General features: G+C 42.1%; 1 protein-coding gene across 2 annotated transcripts in view; it reads left to right on the top strand.

Annotated features, from left to right (window-relative positions):
• The window catches only part of LOC126878350 (protein groucho-like), a 155,389-nt gene that overhangs the window by 113,593 nt on the left and 22,516 nt on the right, over positions 1–19,280 (top strand). For both annotated transcript variants that reach the window (XM_050641096.1, XM_050641095.1), the window contains exon 7: positions 9,815–9,840. In XM_050641096.1, the coding sequence (XP_050497053.1) occupies positions 9,815–9,840 (26 nt within the window). The remainder of the gene's footprint in view (positions 1–9,814; positions 9,841–19,280) is intronic.

Raw genomic sequence — 19,280 nt, 5'->3', positions numbered from 1 at the left:
TCTATTCATGGAAATATATGTATTGCTAGCAGATTGAATGATTAATTTCTTTCATAATTAAATTTAGTTCTGTTAGAACGAGTTAAAAATTAAAATGTCAAATGGTGTAAAGCTCGTTCAAAAATAATTGTTCGATAGTGATAGGAATTAAATATTATATTTTAATTTAAATAAATATCTTTTAGTGTAATAAAATGAAGCTATAACATTTCGGTAAATTAAAAGGGACTTTAGTAACCTTTTGCTGGAATAAGCATTCGCGCCTTGCAATTGAGTGATGTTATCGAGAAACGCGTTAATTGCAGAATAATACAGGCGATACGTTTCATATACGTTAATTGCAATCAACTTTCTAATAAAAACAATTAATTTCTTGTTTTTCTTAGTTTCCTCCAATATCGTCAAGTTAGGTAAACAGTTAGTAATAACAGTGATAGTTTAGCTAGGAATTCTGATAAACCGTGAAACGCGTGCCTCAAGCGTGTAATTAGGATAATTGGTAATTTATATTCCGTTTGAAGCAGAAAATAATAGAGGAACACAAGTTGAACGTCGCAAGATCAAGCTTTTTGTTATTTCACCATCGTGATTCACAAGTGATAGATGTATCCTTAATTAAGCGTATACCTCATTAAGGCCCATGAAATTGCAATTGCCTTTTTTTGGCGTTTCGTTGCACGTAAAGACATAATCAAGTTTCAAAGGGAGAAAAAATTAATCGGAGACCATTGTACGACTGGTAACACATAATAACATACCCAATTACGACAAATTTAACTTCTATTTATCGTACTGCGACGTGACAAAGAATTACATAACAATTCAAAACTAAAGCCATTAATAATGCAACCTGTCTAAAAGAGCAATTATTTGCCAGAGATTGAACACAGATAGACTTTATTACTCTATTCAGATCCTTTCTCTCTGTTACTCCAAAACAAAACTACAAACTGTTTTCGTTGCATGACCGATCCCATAAAACCGTTTCGCAACGGTACAAAGAACAATCAACTTCTTGACAGAAGTAATCAGTCGTTACTTAATTTTTCTCATCGGTTCGTACCCAGTTCGATCATTTTTCCATGCTGCATGAACGTTAGCAGAAAGCGAACAACGATATCAGTAAAATATTTCACAGGTCTCTGTTTTAGCCGGTTACGTTTCTGTTGAAATGAGAACTATTTACCGGCAGAAAAATTGTAAATTTTCTTACTAAATACAGTTCTTTTTTACGTATACGAAGATCACAGAAAATGGTCATGACAAGTACATTTTTCTTACTTTCCTGAGTTTAATATCAGCTTGCGATTAGATAGGAGAATTTTAACATGACATAAACGAAAGGCAGATAGCTTGTCAGGTCCAAAGACAATATACATATAATATACCGGAGTTGGTGAAATAAATCTCGTAACTTCCATTCTTTTAATTACGTTCAGAAAAATATAAATTTGCATAAATATCTGTGGTCTAGTAATTATACGCTAACATTTGACACTCGTGCGAGGCTACTATATCATCATAATGTTAAGATACGCGAAAAGGAAACGGATCTATCGAAACGCTTATCTCGCGATTTCGTCGTTTGACTTCGCCGTAACCGAGTTGCAAAACAGGCGGCTCCGTTTGCTCGCGAGGAATCGAGCGGAATGCAGAATGACATTCTGGATCGTCTCATGAGGATCCGGTTGCAAACGCTCGCTTCCCATACGACGGTGAGCAAAGATAAGACCAGGTAGAAAAACAAGAGGCAAGGTTGCAGGAAACGCGATCGAATGTGCAATAATTCTTCGAATCCGGCTGCCGGTTTGCGTTCGATACTCAAAATACTCGCGAGCGAGATGCTGATCTACGTGAAAACACGCCGAAACACAAGGTCAGCGACTTTAGTAAATCGAATCCCTTCGCTGAGCTAACGCAACTTTGTGTCGCAATATCTTCTCGTCGAGAATCTTCTACCGCTGTGTCTGAACAGGTGGCACATTCTACTTCAACGCACACTAAACAACGTTCTTATGGAACCGAACCTCTGGCCAGATAAATGAATGACGGTTAATCCGTATCATTTATCAGTTGTTAATAAAAGAAACACAGATTTCTATGCATCTATAATGCATATTATATAAATATATTTAGTTACGCTCTACGTTCAAAACGTAACGTTCAAAAACACGTAAACTAAAAGTTAAGTCTACTGTCTGTCCCTATTTTCAAAGTCTTTTTGTTTATGTATATAAAAATTTGACAGCAGTAGGATTAAGAAGATAAGCGTAATTTTGTTATGTTTTTTCCACTATTAACTAATCGGTGGGCATGAAAATTTAATAGGAAACAATCAGTGGAATGGAGTTGTCAAATATTGAAAATTCACTGCGGTTGAAAGATTTACAAATAAAAAACGCTTTCAAGCGTTTCAATCTTTTAATATTCAACGTTGGAACTTTTTTTCGTGATTGTTGAATGACTGATCCATACTCGGTCGATAACCTTTTTTGTCAATCATTCATCGATGTGCTGACTTCCTGCCTCAGATTGTATATTTATACGAAATCTGTTTGAATCAGTAAGCAAAGACGCAGGTTATTTAACGTACATACGTATATATTAAACAACTATAATTTTGCAGGAGGATGGTGTTTTATGCCTACAATTTATAGCCTCCAAAGTTAATTTAAATTATCTCATCTACTGCAGTAAACGAATCTATCAGAAACGAATTTTGTAACAAACGCTAGATATTTGTAAATGTTTCTAGAATTAAGTCATGACCTTTCGAAACGCCTACATATCGAACATTAACCTAAACCAAATTTATTTGAAGCAATAAATATATCAAATCTCAAGTGTAAAAGTTTTTAAAACATTTATACGAATATAAAAGCACCTAATAATATAAATACCAGGAAGGAAAAATCAAAGTTCGTTCCATTGAAAGCCCTAACTATCAACAAAATTGATAGTAACGCGATGCAAGGCAGCCAGGAAGCATAGTAGAGAGTAGGGTGGCAATGCAAACGCAGAAGAGAGAAAGAGAGAGAGAGAGAGAGCGCACATAGCGTGTGACACAGGGATATTTCAAGCGGGCCGCAATACAACGGTGACGCAAACGATCGTGCTTAAGCCTGAAACTCGCAGAACCCTCGATCTTGACCTCGAAGATCCACTTGTGCACCGGCGCGTCCTCGTCCCTCTCCTTGGGACGGCACACGAGTGCAAGAACGTTCGCACTTAGGCTCCATGTAGCGCTGACAAAGTCGCGAGAGCTTCAAGTGACTCTCCTATCACGCACACATTCTGCCAAACACTCACATACAGACAAGTACATACGTGTACGTTTATGCACAGGCTGGTCTGGTTCCGTGGTCCCCATCCCTCGCGTTTCGTCGAACCTCGTCTTTCTATTTCTCTTCCACTCGCGTCCTCTCTCTGCGCAACGCCTCTCTTCTCTTCGTCGTCGACGTCGTCGGCTCTCTTGCTCGCGCGCTGTGCATGGTCGTCTCTCAGAAGAGCACTCAGAATCTCCTCTTGACACGAGAGTACTTCCGACTCTTCCCCTCTTTCGTTCCATCCACCTCTAGGTGGCTCTTCTAAACCTTCGCGCCCCTCAGCCTGTTCCTCTCATCCTCTTCTCGCGCCCTCCAAAGCCCTTCTTGCCCTCTTTCTCTTGCCCTTTCTCCCGTCCTTCCGTCCGTTTCCTCTTTCCACTTGCCGCGTTTCTCTCTTTCCGTCCTTCCATCACCCCTTCCTCACTCTATTTCTTCCCGGCGTTCCACTCACTCCACTCACAGCCGAGTAGTTGCCGTGCTCGCGCAATATCTCCAGCTACACTCTCGCCTAACTATGTTACCGCGGGCCGAGTATAACCTCCGGCCAGTTGTTCCAAGTTGTTTCGCGTTTTCCGAGCGTTGTCGGCCCGCCACGCCGTAATGAAATACCGTCTGATCTCAGCTACCGAGAGTCCGCCACCCCATGACGTTCTTCCTCGCTCCTGCCATGATTCCTTCACTGGAACAAACCTTCGATTTCTCTCGGTTATCATTTGAAAATTGCGAGCCATCATCGTTGCGAATATGTACCGTAACGACGTCTTCGTTTAATTTCCGGGCTCGTTCGAAGCTCGATCGAGGTTCTTTTTTCCTTTTTTCGTCCTGGTACTTGCTCGACCGATGGAAGTCGACCGGAAACGGTGCAGGCTTAATGGTTCGAGTTAGTTTGCCTGTCAGCCGTGACAATGGAGGATGGTCTTTTGGATTGCAGGTTTTCTGGCCGAGCAAATGGAGAGGAACGAAGGGAATTTTGTTTGCTGTTCGATTCGATTCGTTTCTGCTTATTTTTCAGATGTACTCTTTAGTTCTTGTTGGAAAAGAGCGGTATTTGAGAGCGTAATATTGGAGCAAATAGCAGATAAATTCTTACGTTCCATCGATGGATAACTACGAGCTACATATTTACGTTGCTACAAAAATTGTACAATTCTTTCGAAACTATAAATTGCAAGGTAATAGATCATACGTTTGAGTCAGAGAAGTTAAATAATTTTGTCGGAACCATGAATTAGAGAATATTATTAAAGCATATATTTAATTTGATGATAACTTCGTCTCTTGAAGAACGCATTGCAAAATCATAGTTCTCATTCCTCAATTTCGATCTTCAAAATTTTACAACAAAATATTGGAAAATGTTCAACGGAAGTTTACCTGTGTTTCGAAGGAAAGTGCTCTGTACCTTACTCTTTTGAAAAAGAAAGAGGAGAACGCATATCCCGCGAGAGAATAAAAATCCAGAAAATCATTTCAGCGTAACACGATCATACGCGGGAAACAATGTTGTCGCCGTAGGAGGAAGTTCGGTTATACACGTTCATCCGTGTACATACATCTCTGTTGCTAGTATCGTCGCGATAGCATTCTTTCACTCGATACGACTCAATTCTCTGGAGGAAACTGCGGTCGCGAAACAACCGCGACATCTGAAATCACTGTCTCGATCCGCGATGCGTCTTTTTCCCCTCTCCAATATTAGAACGACGGGGAATCTCGTCGACACCCTTTTGAAATGGGAAGCATCGGAGGCAAGGAACCGTAATGGGCCACTATTTCTGTCGCGGCAACTGAAACTTCTTCCCTCCTTTCCGGAACATTGCCCCCAGCGAATTGTTTCCAGCAGGGCCGTTATCGTTTCGTCCCACCCCTCGCCTCTCTGTCTCACCAGCGTCTCCTTCCCTCTACCTCCTCGTACCCTCTTGGTTGTTCAACAGAGTTGCCCGGATTCCCTCGTCGAACGACTCCTCGCCGTCGGACATAATATCTGCCTCCACCACTCATCCGATTCTTTCTCTGTCCGCTCGTTCACAAAACGATTTACCAGAACGCGAGGCGAAGTAAGTCGGCAAGACTCTTTTACAGACGATTAGAAACCGGTATCGCTTGCATTACCATTTCATCGTGGATAGTTGCGCGAGTAATGGTCCCCCGGGAGATCGCTGCCCCCTCGACCGTGTACGCTTCTCGTAATTCTCCCGGATATTGTCCTCCTTTTCATCGTTAGTTCTTCCCATTTTTCTCTTTCTTTCCTTTCCCCCTCGCTTTTTCTTTCGCATTGCTCTTGTATTCTTTCAACGACATCCAAAGAGAGCAGCAGCAAGTTAGCTTTCTCGTCCGATCGGGTCGTTAAACTTATCCACCACTTGCTCTCCCCGTTCAATCGATTCTTTGTATTCCGATAGCGGTTGCACACCGGTCATCCACGATGAATTACGTAAACGTAATCGTCGCGTAATTCGCGAAGACAATGGCGCCCGGGACCGGTCGAATCTCCGCGCAAATTGAATTCCACCAACTCGCCTACCGATCCTTATTGAAGCTGTTCACCGTCGCTCTAGCAACCTTTCCCTGTCTACGCTGCTCGCGTATCTCTTCCACCACTCTGATTTAGCTTTTCCACTTTCGCAACGACCGTCTGGCCTTACCTCGCCTGATATTTCCCTCACACTCGACTTAATGATCGCGGAAAAGGTGAACGCGCGCGCACGACATCTCGACGACATCCCCGCGAAGATGCACGTGTTCTCGCGCGGCAAACGAGCACTTTGCGTTTTAGTGGGAAATTATGCGCGCTCTTCCGCGTCCGTTTACGAGCCACGGCAGGAAGTTGCGCGGCAAAGGGGCCGAGAAACAGCTGAAACTGTTTCTGCCAGCCAGCACTGGATTGCCGGTGCACCCAAGAGAGCAGAAGAGAGCGAAAAAGAGGAAGGAAGGTATATTGGTGAGTTTCGTGCGTAAGACGAGCACGCTCGAAAATGCTCTTTCGTTTTTGTCCCTCTTGACGAAGGAAAGCTCCTGGTTGGATGTGGTTCACGGGCAGAAAATTCACGACCCTTTTCTGTTCGCGCTCCGCCACCCACGACAACTCGGTAATGGCTTCGAGGGTGGATCCTTTTGCCACGGGTTTTCCTTAATTTGCCCGGCCATAAAACACACGGCGGAGTCACCCTCGCGAGGCGGATACGTTTTATCGGCGTGCAAGAACGTGCAAGTGAGCTCGCCGCTCTCTCCAGGAATTACTTTATTTGTACAAGTGGTCGCGAGCTCGCCTCCGGAAGCTTTATGGCGTCGGGTTTTTCCGTTCGCCGTCCCTGCCCTCGAGAACCGTATCCACTTGGGGGTTACGCCGGATTTCTTGTCGCCAGCGACGATACCAGGCGACCGTTTAGTGCTGCCAGCGTAACGTTAATTCGTTCTTTGACCGCGACCCCTGTGTTTTGCACCACCGGAGTCCTGACTGTTGCTTTAGCCACTGGGCGTTATAAATTGCTCCGCTTCTGGCTCGCTACTCAGCTAGTTTCGCGGATAAATTTCTACGCTGCTATGAAGATGTATTCATTTTGAATGAATGTTTTCTTCTGGTTTTAGATGATACTTTCCGCTGTGTTATTTTTCTGCAAATATTAAATCGAATTAAATAACACCACTGAGATGTGGAAATGAAATTTCGTTGAAGAATCAGCTTCGTTTAAAAATGGAAAGATCATCGATCTTTGCCGATCGCAAGTATCGATTAATTATAATAAAATGTATCAGAAAATTGTGCAGTTTCCATTGTCGTTAATTATTTTCTCTATAAATGTTATCTTGTTTCGGTTTATAGCCTGAGAAACAGAACGATATTTCAGGTTTCTATATATGGTAGTGCAATGATATATATAATTTTTTTTTTCAAGTAAGTAAAGGAATTAAATTATAGCGAGTATGGTACTGATTTGGTAACTAGAAAGCGATTGCAGCAAGATGACTGCAGGAAAATAGAACAAAGCAAAAATGTTGTAAGAGTGTAATGGTAAAGTCGTATAAAAAACTAGTACCTTACGTGTTGAGATATCTTAAAGATCGAGTCGAACGATTAGATGGCCAGATAGAAACTTGGTAAAACAGGAATTGATGCCCAACAGCTTGTTTATGCGAATATAAAACTCATTGCTATTAACTTCGTAGAAATTCAGTTAGACGCTGCAATAGAATCGTGTGAAGTAACGCCAATTACGTTGCATTACTTTAGCAATTAAAAAGTAATTATTGACGGATCACTGATCGCCCATGTAGAGGTGATTTATATAGAGATCATGACGAAACTTTAATTACTATAATCATTTCACATATACAACATTTATTACGGCACTTATATAACAGGAAGAGAACCATTTATTCGTTTTATCTCATCAAAAAGAAAGTAGCTTCTTATTAGGAATTCTGATTTTCTAATTTATAAAGTTTCTATACCGATTATCTTTCGTCTTTTATTTTAATCTTCTTAGGATTGGTTTTTCGTTGAGTATGAGAAAAATTTGTTCTTGTCAATTTTAAGAATAGAAGCATATCTTTTTTCACGTTTTTGTATGTAAATGCAACGTACTAAAATTCAAAGCTAATTGTAAACTAAACTATAAACTATACACTAAACTATAAACTATACATTTGTAAACTATAAACAAATACATTTGTTGCTCGATTATTTAATAGCTTTTATGCGTAATATTTTAAACAGATGTTAGATTTCTATACCTGAATCACGCTGTCCTTTTTAACAAATAAAAAGCCATATGACGTTTAACAAAATCTCTAGCAAAAGGTCGAAAGAAAATGATTATTTCCTTCTCTCTTCAAACTTTGAAAACTTCCTAACAATAGGAAAATTCGACTGATTCGAAAGTAACTCGAAGAATGCAGCAAAGTTAAATACGCTGCAGCTTTTCCAGCGGTATATTTTCTGTAATGCATCTTAAAACGCCTGTTCTCAATTTACAGTAAAAAAAAAGTCAAATAAAAAGATTGGTGCAATACAAAAGCAGCCTACAAGAATGGTTGACGTGTAGAAGAAACTGAAACGATTCGACGTGTATAGCCGTGTCGTGGAGTGGGTAACAACAGTCGAAGAATGGTATCGTTAAGGTATTTCCTACGAGACAAAGTGTACCTACGAAAAGTATAAAGAGTGGAAACGAGAAAAAGGGGAGGGAGGTTGGGGAAATCGAGCGAGGGCAAACTATGAAGCCGGCATCTCGAGGACAAAGCTTCCTCGTTCAGGATCGCCTTCGACCTGCCTCTTTCTCTCGCCCTCTTTTCTTTCATTCAACGTCCCTTCTCGGAAATCCTCGAGGAGAGGAGAGCAGAGAAAGAGAGAGAGAGAGAGAGAGAGAGAATCTGGCTCCTCCTTCGTCCTGGCAGCTTTTTTCTTTCATCTCGTTGCCAGCGCGGAAAAGATTCTGCCGGCATACCGCTGACTCTGTTCCGCAATAATCATGAAAAACATTGCGAAACTTCAATTTCACGGGAAATACGATGTCTTCAGCGGGCAGCCAGCGGTGTTTGAAGTGTTTCAGAGAAAGGAAAGGTAGGATACAATCGCGAAACGAATGTTCACTTAAGGAACGTTCTCGAGCCGGATAATTAATTTTAGAGCTTAATAAAAATATAATATAAGAAAATGTAATTTTTGCTGTTGAATTACGCTGTTGAATTACATGAATCGAACGGTGGTTAAAGCAGCGTGATCTAATAACTTCAGTTTTAGGGATGTTTCATTATGGATAATTTTTCTGTTTTTGTAATGCGACGCTGATATTTGACGTCGTTCTAAGACGAAATACGAGGTTAAATATGATATCTGTGTAAATGAGTTGTTGGGTTTGACAGGAAGTTATATGGGAAGCTGCTTACTCGACACGTTCTTGATTAAATGCTTCGTGACGCTGTTCGCTGCGTTTAATATGAATTCCTCGAGCAGCTTCTTCGCTAGGGAATACCGCTATGCAACGTACTTTATGCTAAAATGTTTAGTCATTTGATTATTACATTTTATGTAAGATTCGTGTTTTTACGATGTATATCAATATGTATGTATGTCAATATAAAACGTTCAACTCGACTGGTAACAATTTTCTTGAGAAATTCAGGCGATTTAACACTAGACATTTTTTTTCTAATATTTCTTCTATATATACTTTTGTTGCTGTTGTACTTTAAAAACCGTCACTGAGAGATCGAATATAAAACTAATTACAAAAATGACATTTCTTTTCAGTTGGAAATCAAAACTTCGCGAATAATTATACTTGTTAACGAAGTAATTTCTCATTATTCGTTTATGAATCAAAATGACTGATCTTTCCAGTATTCAGTCTACGATTTATGTACAATATTCAAGTGTTATTAAAAATATGTCGATTTTTTTTTAAATTCTCAAATGAGTGTGTATGTTTAAAAGAAAACTTTATTCAGCATTTAAACTTTAAACAGCATCGTTTCATCTGTTGCAGGTCTTAACCCGGCGGAGGAGAGGCATGTGAGTATCAAACAATTTAACCGATAGAGAATGGTGGAATCGCGGTTTCGCCAATGGGCAATCGATAACAGTCTATTAACAACGAAAACGGTTATTCGGCTAGGCGTTCAATGTGCAAATAGCAATATCGTTGCACACGATGTCGGGATTCTCTTCGACCCGCCGCGAACACGACGAATTTCGACGCCGACTGAAACGATAATCCCATTGAGAAAGCGATGAACTTCTCCTCACGACAGATTTCGCTTTGCGAGATGCAACATGCCGCGTAAATACAAGCAACACGTGCACCGATAGCGTTTAATCGCCGACCACTATACCGCTACTACGATTCCCGCGCCGTGTTTTCCGCTTAAACGACGCGACTGCATCCACGCGATACGCTAAATCGCGTTCCCAAACTTTTTCTACGTTTCTGAAAATTTAGAATATTTCTGAAAATTCGGAGATCCGAAGATTCTGTTTTAAGAAGGAAATTTCTTATGAGATTTTTCAAGTTTTGGGTGGATATATACTGAACTCTGTAAGTAGAAATGTAGGCAAAAATGACAGTTAGGTAGAAGAATTATCTTTTAAAACGTACTATGTTATTTGCGATTTTTTAAGCTATCTTTTTGTGATGAATCACGTAATGGCAATAAGTGTTCAGGTTTTTTATATATTGAGTATTATGTAAATCGAAGACTTCAGAAAAGGTGGAATTGATCAGTTTGGTTTTACAGAAAGTCGTATTATATTATATTATATTATTGATGTTATTAGATTTGTTCAAGTTTATAGGTAGAAATATAAAGTTACATTCGAATTTAACGTTATTTTTAGTCGCCTGTCTGTTAAATTAAATTATCTCATAGGATAATTAGAAAACGTTATTGTTGATCTTAGAAAGTTATTTTCGTTCGTGTTATTGTAGATTTTCCATTGTACGTTGAAATGAAAACTAAACGGGCTTATGAAACTCCCAGGAAACGTGAGTTTGGAGGAACGTTTTTAAAACGTTGCTCTCAATCATTTAACGATACATTGACTAAATGGGAGTGGATGAAACTTTCCAACAAAAGAGTAGTACAATTTTTCTACAAATACAATACGAAACTTTAACAAAAATCGAATCCACAATTACGTGTTTTAGAAGTCGTATTATACGAATAACATCCGGTCCAATTAATTTTATTTATTCGACTCTGAACGAAAAACTGTATGATAACTTTTTCCCAAATCAACCGCACGTTTACCATTAACCGATACAACTTCTAATTCATGACCAATTTACTCGGTGCAGCCAGCACACAAATCGCGCACAGCCAAACAAACTCGTTCGATTTCCACCGAATGCTACCATTTCCTCCCCCTTCTGTCTCCCCGCAGTTCGTTAAAACAAACGAATCTATGAATTTATTTTCACGCGAGAATTCGGTTCCGAGGGAATCTGGGAATTAAACAGATTCGCAATTACAATCTGCGAATGGACGTCGCTCGAATCGAATTTCGAGAGGGCGAGAGCCGGTATCGGTTCGTTTTTCCCTCGTTTTCTTGATCCGACAGAAACGGATACGGTGCTCGTAAAATCCGACCGTTTGCCGGGTTTTATGGGTCGCGTGTCGTGTTCCGTAAAAGATCTCGTACAATTGTTAGGCTACTTCCACATGGCGATACGCATACGTCATCGCACAAAAATACCCGGACACTCTTATTATCATTATATATCTTATATTATTATTATCCGGACAGATAAATTTTAATTAATTACTTAAAAATTAACTGACTTGTCATATATCGATACAGTTGATGGAATGAAATATTACTGCTTAATTTAATCATAAGTAAGTTTGGAAAAACCCTTCTCGTTTGATACGTATTTTGCAGACTCCGATTTTGACATCATCTGTGTTTTGTTCTAAATTTTGTTGGAAAATTGTCCAACTCGTTATCATTCTCACAGATGCCAATATTTCAATGTCCATGCATTAGACAATTTAAAACCGATTTTGTCGTGTCATACTAACAAGGCAACAAATAAAATCGTAGAAATTTATTTTATTATTCTATTTGTGTGATAAATACAGTATCACTTAGTTCGTTCGATTCTCTCTCATAGTCAGACTGTCAGCCCGTTTTGTGGTTTCACTTAAAGAGGATTAAGAAAGTTATCAACACTCGGCCACCTTGTTAAATGGATGCGCTATCGTATGACTATTTTTCTCCGTTTTACTGCTGGGTAACGGATACACGTATTTCCGTGTGAAAGCAGCCTTATACTCGATTATATACACACGGTGAACGGGGATTTTGGAATCGGTAGGACGAGCGGAAGTAGCGGGTTCTCGCAGGGAGAAGAACGACTCGGACCGCGTCGAATTTCATCTCGTAAAAGAAATTAAAGCGACGCTGCTGGTGTGTGGTTCGCGTAGCACGCAGCTGAAAGAGAATACCACAGAGGAACAAATAAAATCAGCTGGCTACGAAACTAAAAGAAGAAACCGGCGGTCGAACGATAGAGAGGGAAAAGAGAGCGCGAAAGTGAACAGGAGAAAGAGAACAAACGGGGTAAAAAGGGGATGGCGAAGAGGGTTTGGGGGGCACAGAGTGAATAAAAGGGGAGAAAGAGCGCGCGAAGAAGAAAGAGAAGGTTACGAATCAGCCCGGTGGAAGAGGAGGAAACCTGAAATGGACGTAAAAGCCTGAACACAGGAACACAGGGCCGTAAAAAGCTCGTCGTCAAATGCACCCCCGTTCTTCTCTACCGTTATACATTCTGCCTCTCCCTTTCCCGCTTTTCCTGTACTTCCATCCTCCTTTTCTCTTCCACGCACGCCCTTTACCCCACCTTTGATAGTATAAAGCGACTGCTGGGCGCGGCGCGCGTTTATTAAAAGCGCTCTGGGCTGGCAAAAAAGACTCGAGAGACCGCTCGGAGGGGTCACCGTGTTCTCGCGTTCCGCTTCCGATCTCTCTCGAGTCAGATCACTGAAGGATCGCTCGACGATCGATCGTGGTCAAGATGTTCTTGACATTCGGATAGAACGATGAATCGAAACTGTGAATCTATTTCGGGCTAGGCTTTGCTAGCTAGCGGTAGATGGATCGTGATTTGGGGTTCGCTATGGTAGAAAGATTGAGGAGCGTTGGTGGAGGATTTTGGTCGTTTCGATCGAGTTGTGTCGCGTCGATGATCTTCTGATAGCGAACGTGACAAGAATATAAATAACATATTTACTGGATTTAAATTCAGAGATGAGGAGCTTAACACAAAGAAAGGGCTTAGAGGCAAAAGCAGCTACATCGGTATTTTGACATTGTTAGTCGATTCGAGGTTGAAGAATCGAATTAAAGGATATATTAAAGGATATATTTGTAATTGTTGTGAGTTTAATTTCGACTCATTTTTTACTTTAGCCTAATCTCTACAAAATTGTAACGATCTTAATTTTTACTCTTTACGCTTCATCAATTTATACCGGTGCTATCTTCGAACATCCAATGATTTCTGTATATAACACTGTATATAAACAAATATATTCTTCCTTTGTTGTGTCGCTCTATATCCTCTTACTTTGATTTCTTTGTACGTAGAAGAACGATGTTTTAGTTGTCGACAGTCCTTGAATTAATCGCTGGAAGGCCATCGTGCTCACATAAGAACCACGTTCAGTAAACGTGTGAGTCGATCAATGAGGATTATTAATTAAAACATCCAGGTGTTTTATATAACTTTCTTCTCCTTTTTCTCTTTGATGTTCGCGAACGACAGAAAAACATGGTCGCGCGAGCCCAATCCGCGCTACATTATTCGGTCAGCGAGTGATTTCCAACGTAATTATCTTTTCGGCGTGGCTCTTTTCCGCGACCGTCATTACGAGCCGTGTTTTAACAGCGTACACACCCAGCATAACTTGCGCAATTTGCCGGCGTTGCCCGTGGCCCCCGGCCCGCGGCCGGACCGATAATTAGCGTCCGTTTAATATGCACAATTATTACGGATTGATAATCGGGGCTGCGCATCCATTACACCGGCATTGAGATAGATGGTAATAGGTTTCCATCGGTATTAACTCTCTCTCCCTTCGTGTTTCCCGCTTGTTTCTGCTCCCCCTCTCGTACCATTCAGTTCTCTCTCTCTCTCTCTCTCTCTCTTGCCCCTTGGTGTTTCTCGCTTGTTTCTGTTCACCCTCTCATACCCTCTCCTCGTTGCTCTCTCCGGGACGAGCGCGCTCGTACGTAATCTCGCCGCGCTTTCATAATGTGTACGGACCGGCTAGCGATGGGAATAATTCGATTATCGTTTGGAAATTTTCAATCGACGGCCGTCCAATCCTGGTAAATCGTCTGCTCGAGGAAACCATTGAAAAATCCTGAATTATGCTGGATTTTGTTTATTATCGGAATTTTGTTGGAATTTAATAGAAAGCGAATATAATATCTCAGTTGCTTTCAACGAGTTTAAACATCGACACGATTATTTGGCGCTATTAAAAAAGATATCAGAGAGATTAAAATACTGAAAATACGACCACGAGTAAATTTTATTCTTTACAACTTTAGACCCTCCTACCTCTATTAAATGTTTCAAAGGATTCTTCCGCTAAAATTCTTCACTGTTCTAAAAGGAAGAAGGAGAATTTTTGAAATACCCGTATCTTTTAAAAAGTACTAACAAAAGAACCTTTTATAAAAATTAACAATTCTACGAACCGTTCTCGTTAAACCTGCTTTATCCATTTCTATCGTATTTCGAACCCAACCACCGTTTCATAAAAAATAAGTTTATTTATCGAAAGCACCAAAATCCTGATTAATCCAAACTTAAATAATCCCTATTATTCACGAGCAGATCGTTCCCATCGCTACCCTTCCTCCATCTCTCTCCGCCCCTTTCATCGTTCTCGTTCACACGTCTCTATCGCTCTCTCCACCCTCTATCAGCCTTTCCCGCTTCCTCCTGGTAATCCTCTTTCGCTACCTGTCCCCATCCCACCAACTGCCAGCCTCCCCAACCCGTTTCCCTTTCACGCTCTCTCCCTTCCATCGAACTGGTATTTATCTCCGTTGCACACCCCGCCCGGCAGCCTTACAGGATCCCGTACAACCACCAGCCGGAGGGCTATGAAATTGAAATATGAATGCTAATGGGGTGGTTGGCTCGTGTCGCGTCGTATAATGTTACTGATTGCTAGTACGTCGGTCCTTTTACCCTTCCCGCTATCCCCCTGCACCTCTTCACCGCCACCAACCTCGCCGTTTCACTGTTGCTCCGTTGCTTTCCATGCTGGGAACAGAATACGTGACGCGTGCTCCGCGTCTTGCTCGCTTGCGTGTCGCGTAATTGGAACTCCAAATAATGGTAGTTTTCGACCTGGTTCGTCGTGGTCGGGATCAAATGTGCATAGGAGAGCGCAAATGCGAAACGGAGAGAAAGAGGAAAATGGAAGAGACAGATGATGGTGGTTGTTTGGTTTTCCACGTTTCAGAAGACTGGCAGGAGAATTCAGTCGTGTTGCAGGGAGGGAGAGGGAGAAAGAGAGAGAGAGAGAGAGAGAGAGAGAGGGGGGGGGGATAAAGAGAGGGGAGAAACTGCACAGAAATTTATATTTGTTTGTTTATCCACGCTGAATTCCACGGTTCCGCGCGCGAGCAAACGTTTACACTCGAGCGTAGACGCGAGCGACGAGCTAGCTGGATTACGAGCAACGCCGGGCGCAATTTAAAATTAACCCCGGGGAACCAAGCAACGTCGAGAGCAAGATGCTCTCCGCTGGATCGGTGCGCAAACACGCGAGAACGCGGCGCGGAAGAGCGTTTTAAAAACGCTCGATGCACGGGTCCTGGTTTCGGTCGAGGGCGTGTCGTCGTGTTTGTACGTCGTGCGTACACCGGCTCCGAAACGAAATTAACGAAACAAAAATTTATACCATCGTGTATTTTGTTTCGCTTGGTAAGAGCTTTTTGTGTTTCGATGAAATAATATCGAATATCGCAGCAGGATTTAGATATTTTCTGTGGTAGGTTGTGAACGAATATCGAGGTATAGAGTTGATGTAGAAATTAATTTTTATTGGCTATACAAAACTCTTGCGATGATATTCCAATAATTAAATTGTTACGATTTTTTATTTTTTTTTTTTTTTATCAACTTATTATTTAAGTACTTGGCAAACGCGTCTTAAACCATTTATAATATTCTACGAATTGTATCGTTTTGAAATTCATCGTTACCTATAAGGTTTTTATTGTTACGTGCCAATTTGAAAGAACAGTTAACGTGTTTAAATAACAGTAAAGCAACTTATTTAATCATCGCATATTTACTGGATACGTATTATCAAAACATGTAGAACAAAAATTAATTATAAAGTAAAATTAATAACAACGAGAATACAGAATACAGACTACACACAACGAATTAAAAAAGCAATATAGAACAATTAATTTCAAGAAATATGTTGGAAAAAGAGCATATATATGTATATCGTTTGTACAATCGAGCAATACAATTCGATCGTTCTGAAACTTAAAAAGAAAAAGAAACAAAAAGAGCGGCAGTCTACGTTTCAAAAGAAAGCCAAATCTACTTGCGGAGTCTTCTCCTCTTTCCCTTTGTATATCTGACATTCCTGAAAATAAAATCCGCCTAACCTACACCTCTGTAGTACACAGTATCACCCACTCGACTAGCGTAAAAAGAAGAAAAGCGTCTTGTTTTCCACGGCTCCACTTTGCCGTATCGGTTCGGATTTATACCTGCTCGCGTGCCATACGATAAAACTTCCATCCCCCTTGACAACTCGTTATCCGGCTGTATTTTCGTGCTCTTCTCGCCGTCAGGGAGCCCCTTTTTGTCGCGCTTTGCCTCGCCACTTACCCTTTGCAATCCGATCCCGACGACCGGTATGAATCGACCGAGTGGCGCACGGTTTCACGGAACCGAGTCGAACGAAATCGTCGCGGAAGGAAATAAGGAAAAGCTGGCAAAGAGACCAGAGTGGATAATAGAAAAGGAAGGGAAGAAAGAAGGAGAAAACTCCCGTATATCGAATCGAAAACTGACGACGAACGGAAGAGAATGTGAGTCGTTATTATTCGTGCACCGGTAAGCTCTGTCTTCCCGTTCCCGGAAGAAGCTTTTCTCCTCTTGCTCCGACCCTCTGCCACCCCTGACACGCTACTATTCTCCACAGACGGCGTACCGTCTCGGGATTCCTCTCGCAATCCGGAAAAATATTTCTCCACGCGGAGCTCCTCGGAAGCGTACGCGATCCGAGAAACGTCTGGGTTGAGTTGAAATAAAAAGAAATGGAAATACCAAGCAAGGGGAGAGTTAAAGAAAGAACAGGGAGGAAAGCGTGGAACGTCTGCTGCTTTTCCTCTGAATCTCGCTTGGCCAGGCTCGGTCGAGGTGTTGACTCATAACCAATTCATGAAACACCGAGAGGCGACTGTTCTCGCTGCTTGCGCGAGCAAAGACGAGGGTAAAGAGAGGCGAGAGGGAGAAAAAAGCTGGAACGCCTCTGGAATATTTATTTATCGCCGTCACGACGCCGTGGTATAGGCGGTTTTTTTTTTATTTTACAAACTGGTGGGAGAGAGCGTTCACAGGCTGCTGCTGTGAGAGCCGAGCGAGAAAAGGGTACACACGGGGGTGGAAAAAGGAGAGGAATCGGATCGCTCGAGTTGCACAAGCACGAACTTAATTGAATTTCACGATACTTACGGCCGATCCGAATAGCTCGCGGCAAATTGTCGCGAAAGCGAGTGGCCCTCGATGCCAATGAGAAAAGTGCTCGAGAAACGGCGCCGCATTAATTCGTTCGCGGAACGAGAACGAGCTGACAGCGAGACGGCGAATATCCTTGAGAAGGGCGCGACCGGTCAACGAGTTTCGCGCCGATCAAAGGCTCGTTCAGCCTCGTCCGACGATTTCTTTTTCTCCTTCGTCGCGTTTTGTCGTTCAACGACGCTCGTTTCACAGACAGAACTGTGGATATCGGGACTCGATAATTTCAGATCGTGCCCGTTCTTCCTCACTCCACCCATGAACACGGAGTTTTCAGCGTTAATTAGCGGAACAACGAAGGTGAAAGCGAAGACAGGGGTGAAATGAAGCAATTGCCAGGTTTAAAAGATCGTTCTCTATTATGCTCGTCGAACAAACGCGACTGCAATTATCGATTTCCCGTTTCGAGAAGCCTCCAATGGAACGCGAATGCCGGTCGGAGAGGCTTAAGAACATTCTTTTGCCCGAGAATATTCCCAGTCTCCGCTTGTAAGCCTCGAAAAGTCAGCCCCGATAGAGACCATGGCATATCGATTGTTCTTCATCTTTGGTTCCCAGTGTTTCCTTCCATATAATCATTTTTCCTGCAGTTCGTTTGCTGTTTGGTCATGCACAATTTTTCCAACTCCTCTTTCTCTCTGGTCGCGGGAGTTTGCCACTCACACTCTGTTGACGCTGGCCTTCTCGCCTTCCTCCCGCCGTGATCTTTTTTTTTTTTTTAATCCCATCACAGAGTCGAGCGCACACCAACGAGCCTGTCGCCCGGAGGTCGGTAAATTAAATCTCGAATAAAGTGCAAATAAACGAGCGAGGGGGGAGAGAGAGGCGGGATGAAAAAGGAAAAGAGAGGAAAAGGAGGGAGAGGGTGGTTACCTAGCCGGTGTCTCTCGCTACCTGGTGGCTGGTGGTCGAAAGTGCGGTGCAAAAAAAGCGACGGAGCGAGGATAAAAAAACGTCGCCGTGCAAGGATGGTGGGGATATGACGGATAAAAGAGCGAACTGACGCGAGAGTGTAATTTATTTTAATTAGAGTGGCTGCATTATGTAAGCGGACGAAGCGCCGATGAAAGGGTTTGAAAGGGTCGAGAGATCCCGACACCGAGTCCCAACATTGCCTGCAACCACCGCTCTCCCTACCCTTTGCTCCAGCAATCTTTGACTTCGATCCCCGGAACGGACTAATTCACTCCTGGTCCAGGGTCGTTCCTGATTGAACGTTTGGAAAGGCAGTCGACGAGATCCGAGGGATGCCGCGTCACACGAGAGTTTCGTTCAGCTACCGGGAACACGACTCGTTTACCGATTACTTTTCTGCTCAATAGAAAAAGCGGAGAAAGTGGAGAAAAAGCGTGTCTATTTGAAAATGAGGAAAGTTTCTTCCGTTTCCCTTTTACATTTTTACGAGCAATTTGCCAAGATGAGAATTTTTCGAAGACAGCTTTAAACCTTAAGAGGGATTAATCGATTAGCGTACGTAAATAGTACTTACAATTACACGAGACGAAAATCGGGGAAATCGAGACACGCAAGAAGAGAAGAAAGAGAAAAGAAGTTCAAAGAGAGAAAGGTGTGCACGTGTGTATCGATGCGAAAGAACGGAAATGGTTCTAGGGAAGTAGCACGAGGCTGAGGAGACCACGCTCATCCCCAGAAACATCGAGGAGGTTGT

This window comes from Bombus huntii, chromosome 2 (genome assembly GCF_024542735.1).
Source record: "Bombus huntii isolate Logan2020A chromosome 2, iyBomHunt1.1, whole genome shotgun sequence".
In the NCBI taxonomy this organism is placed as follows: Eukaryota; Metazoa; Arthropoda; class Insecta; order Hymenoptera; family Apidae; genus Bombus; species Bombus huntii.
This window is presented reverse-complemented; position numbering and strand designations above follow the sequence as displayed.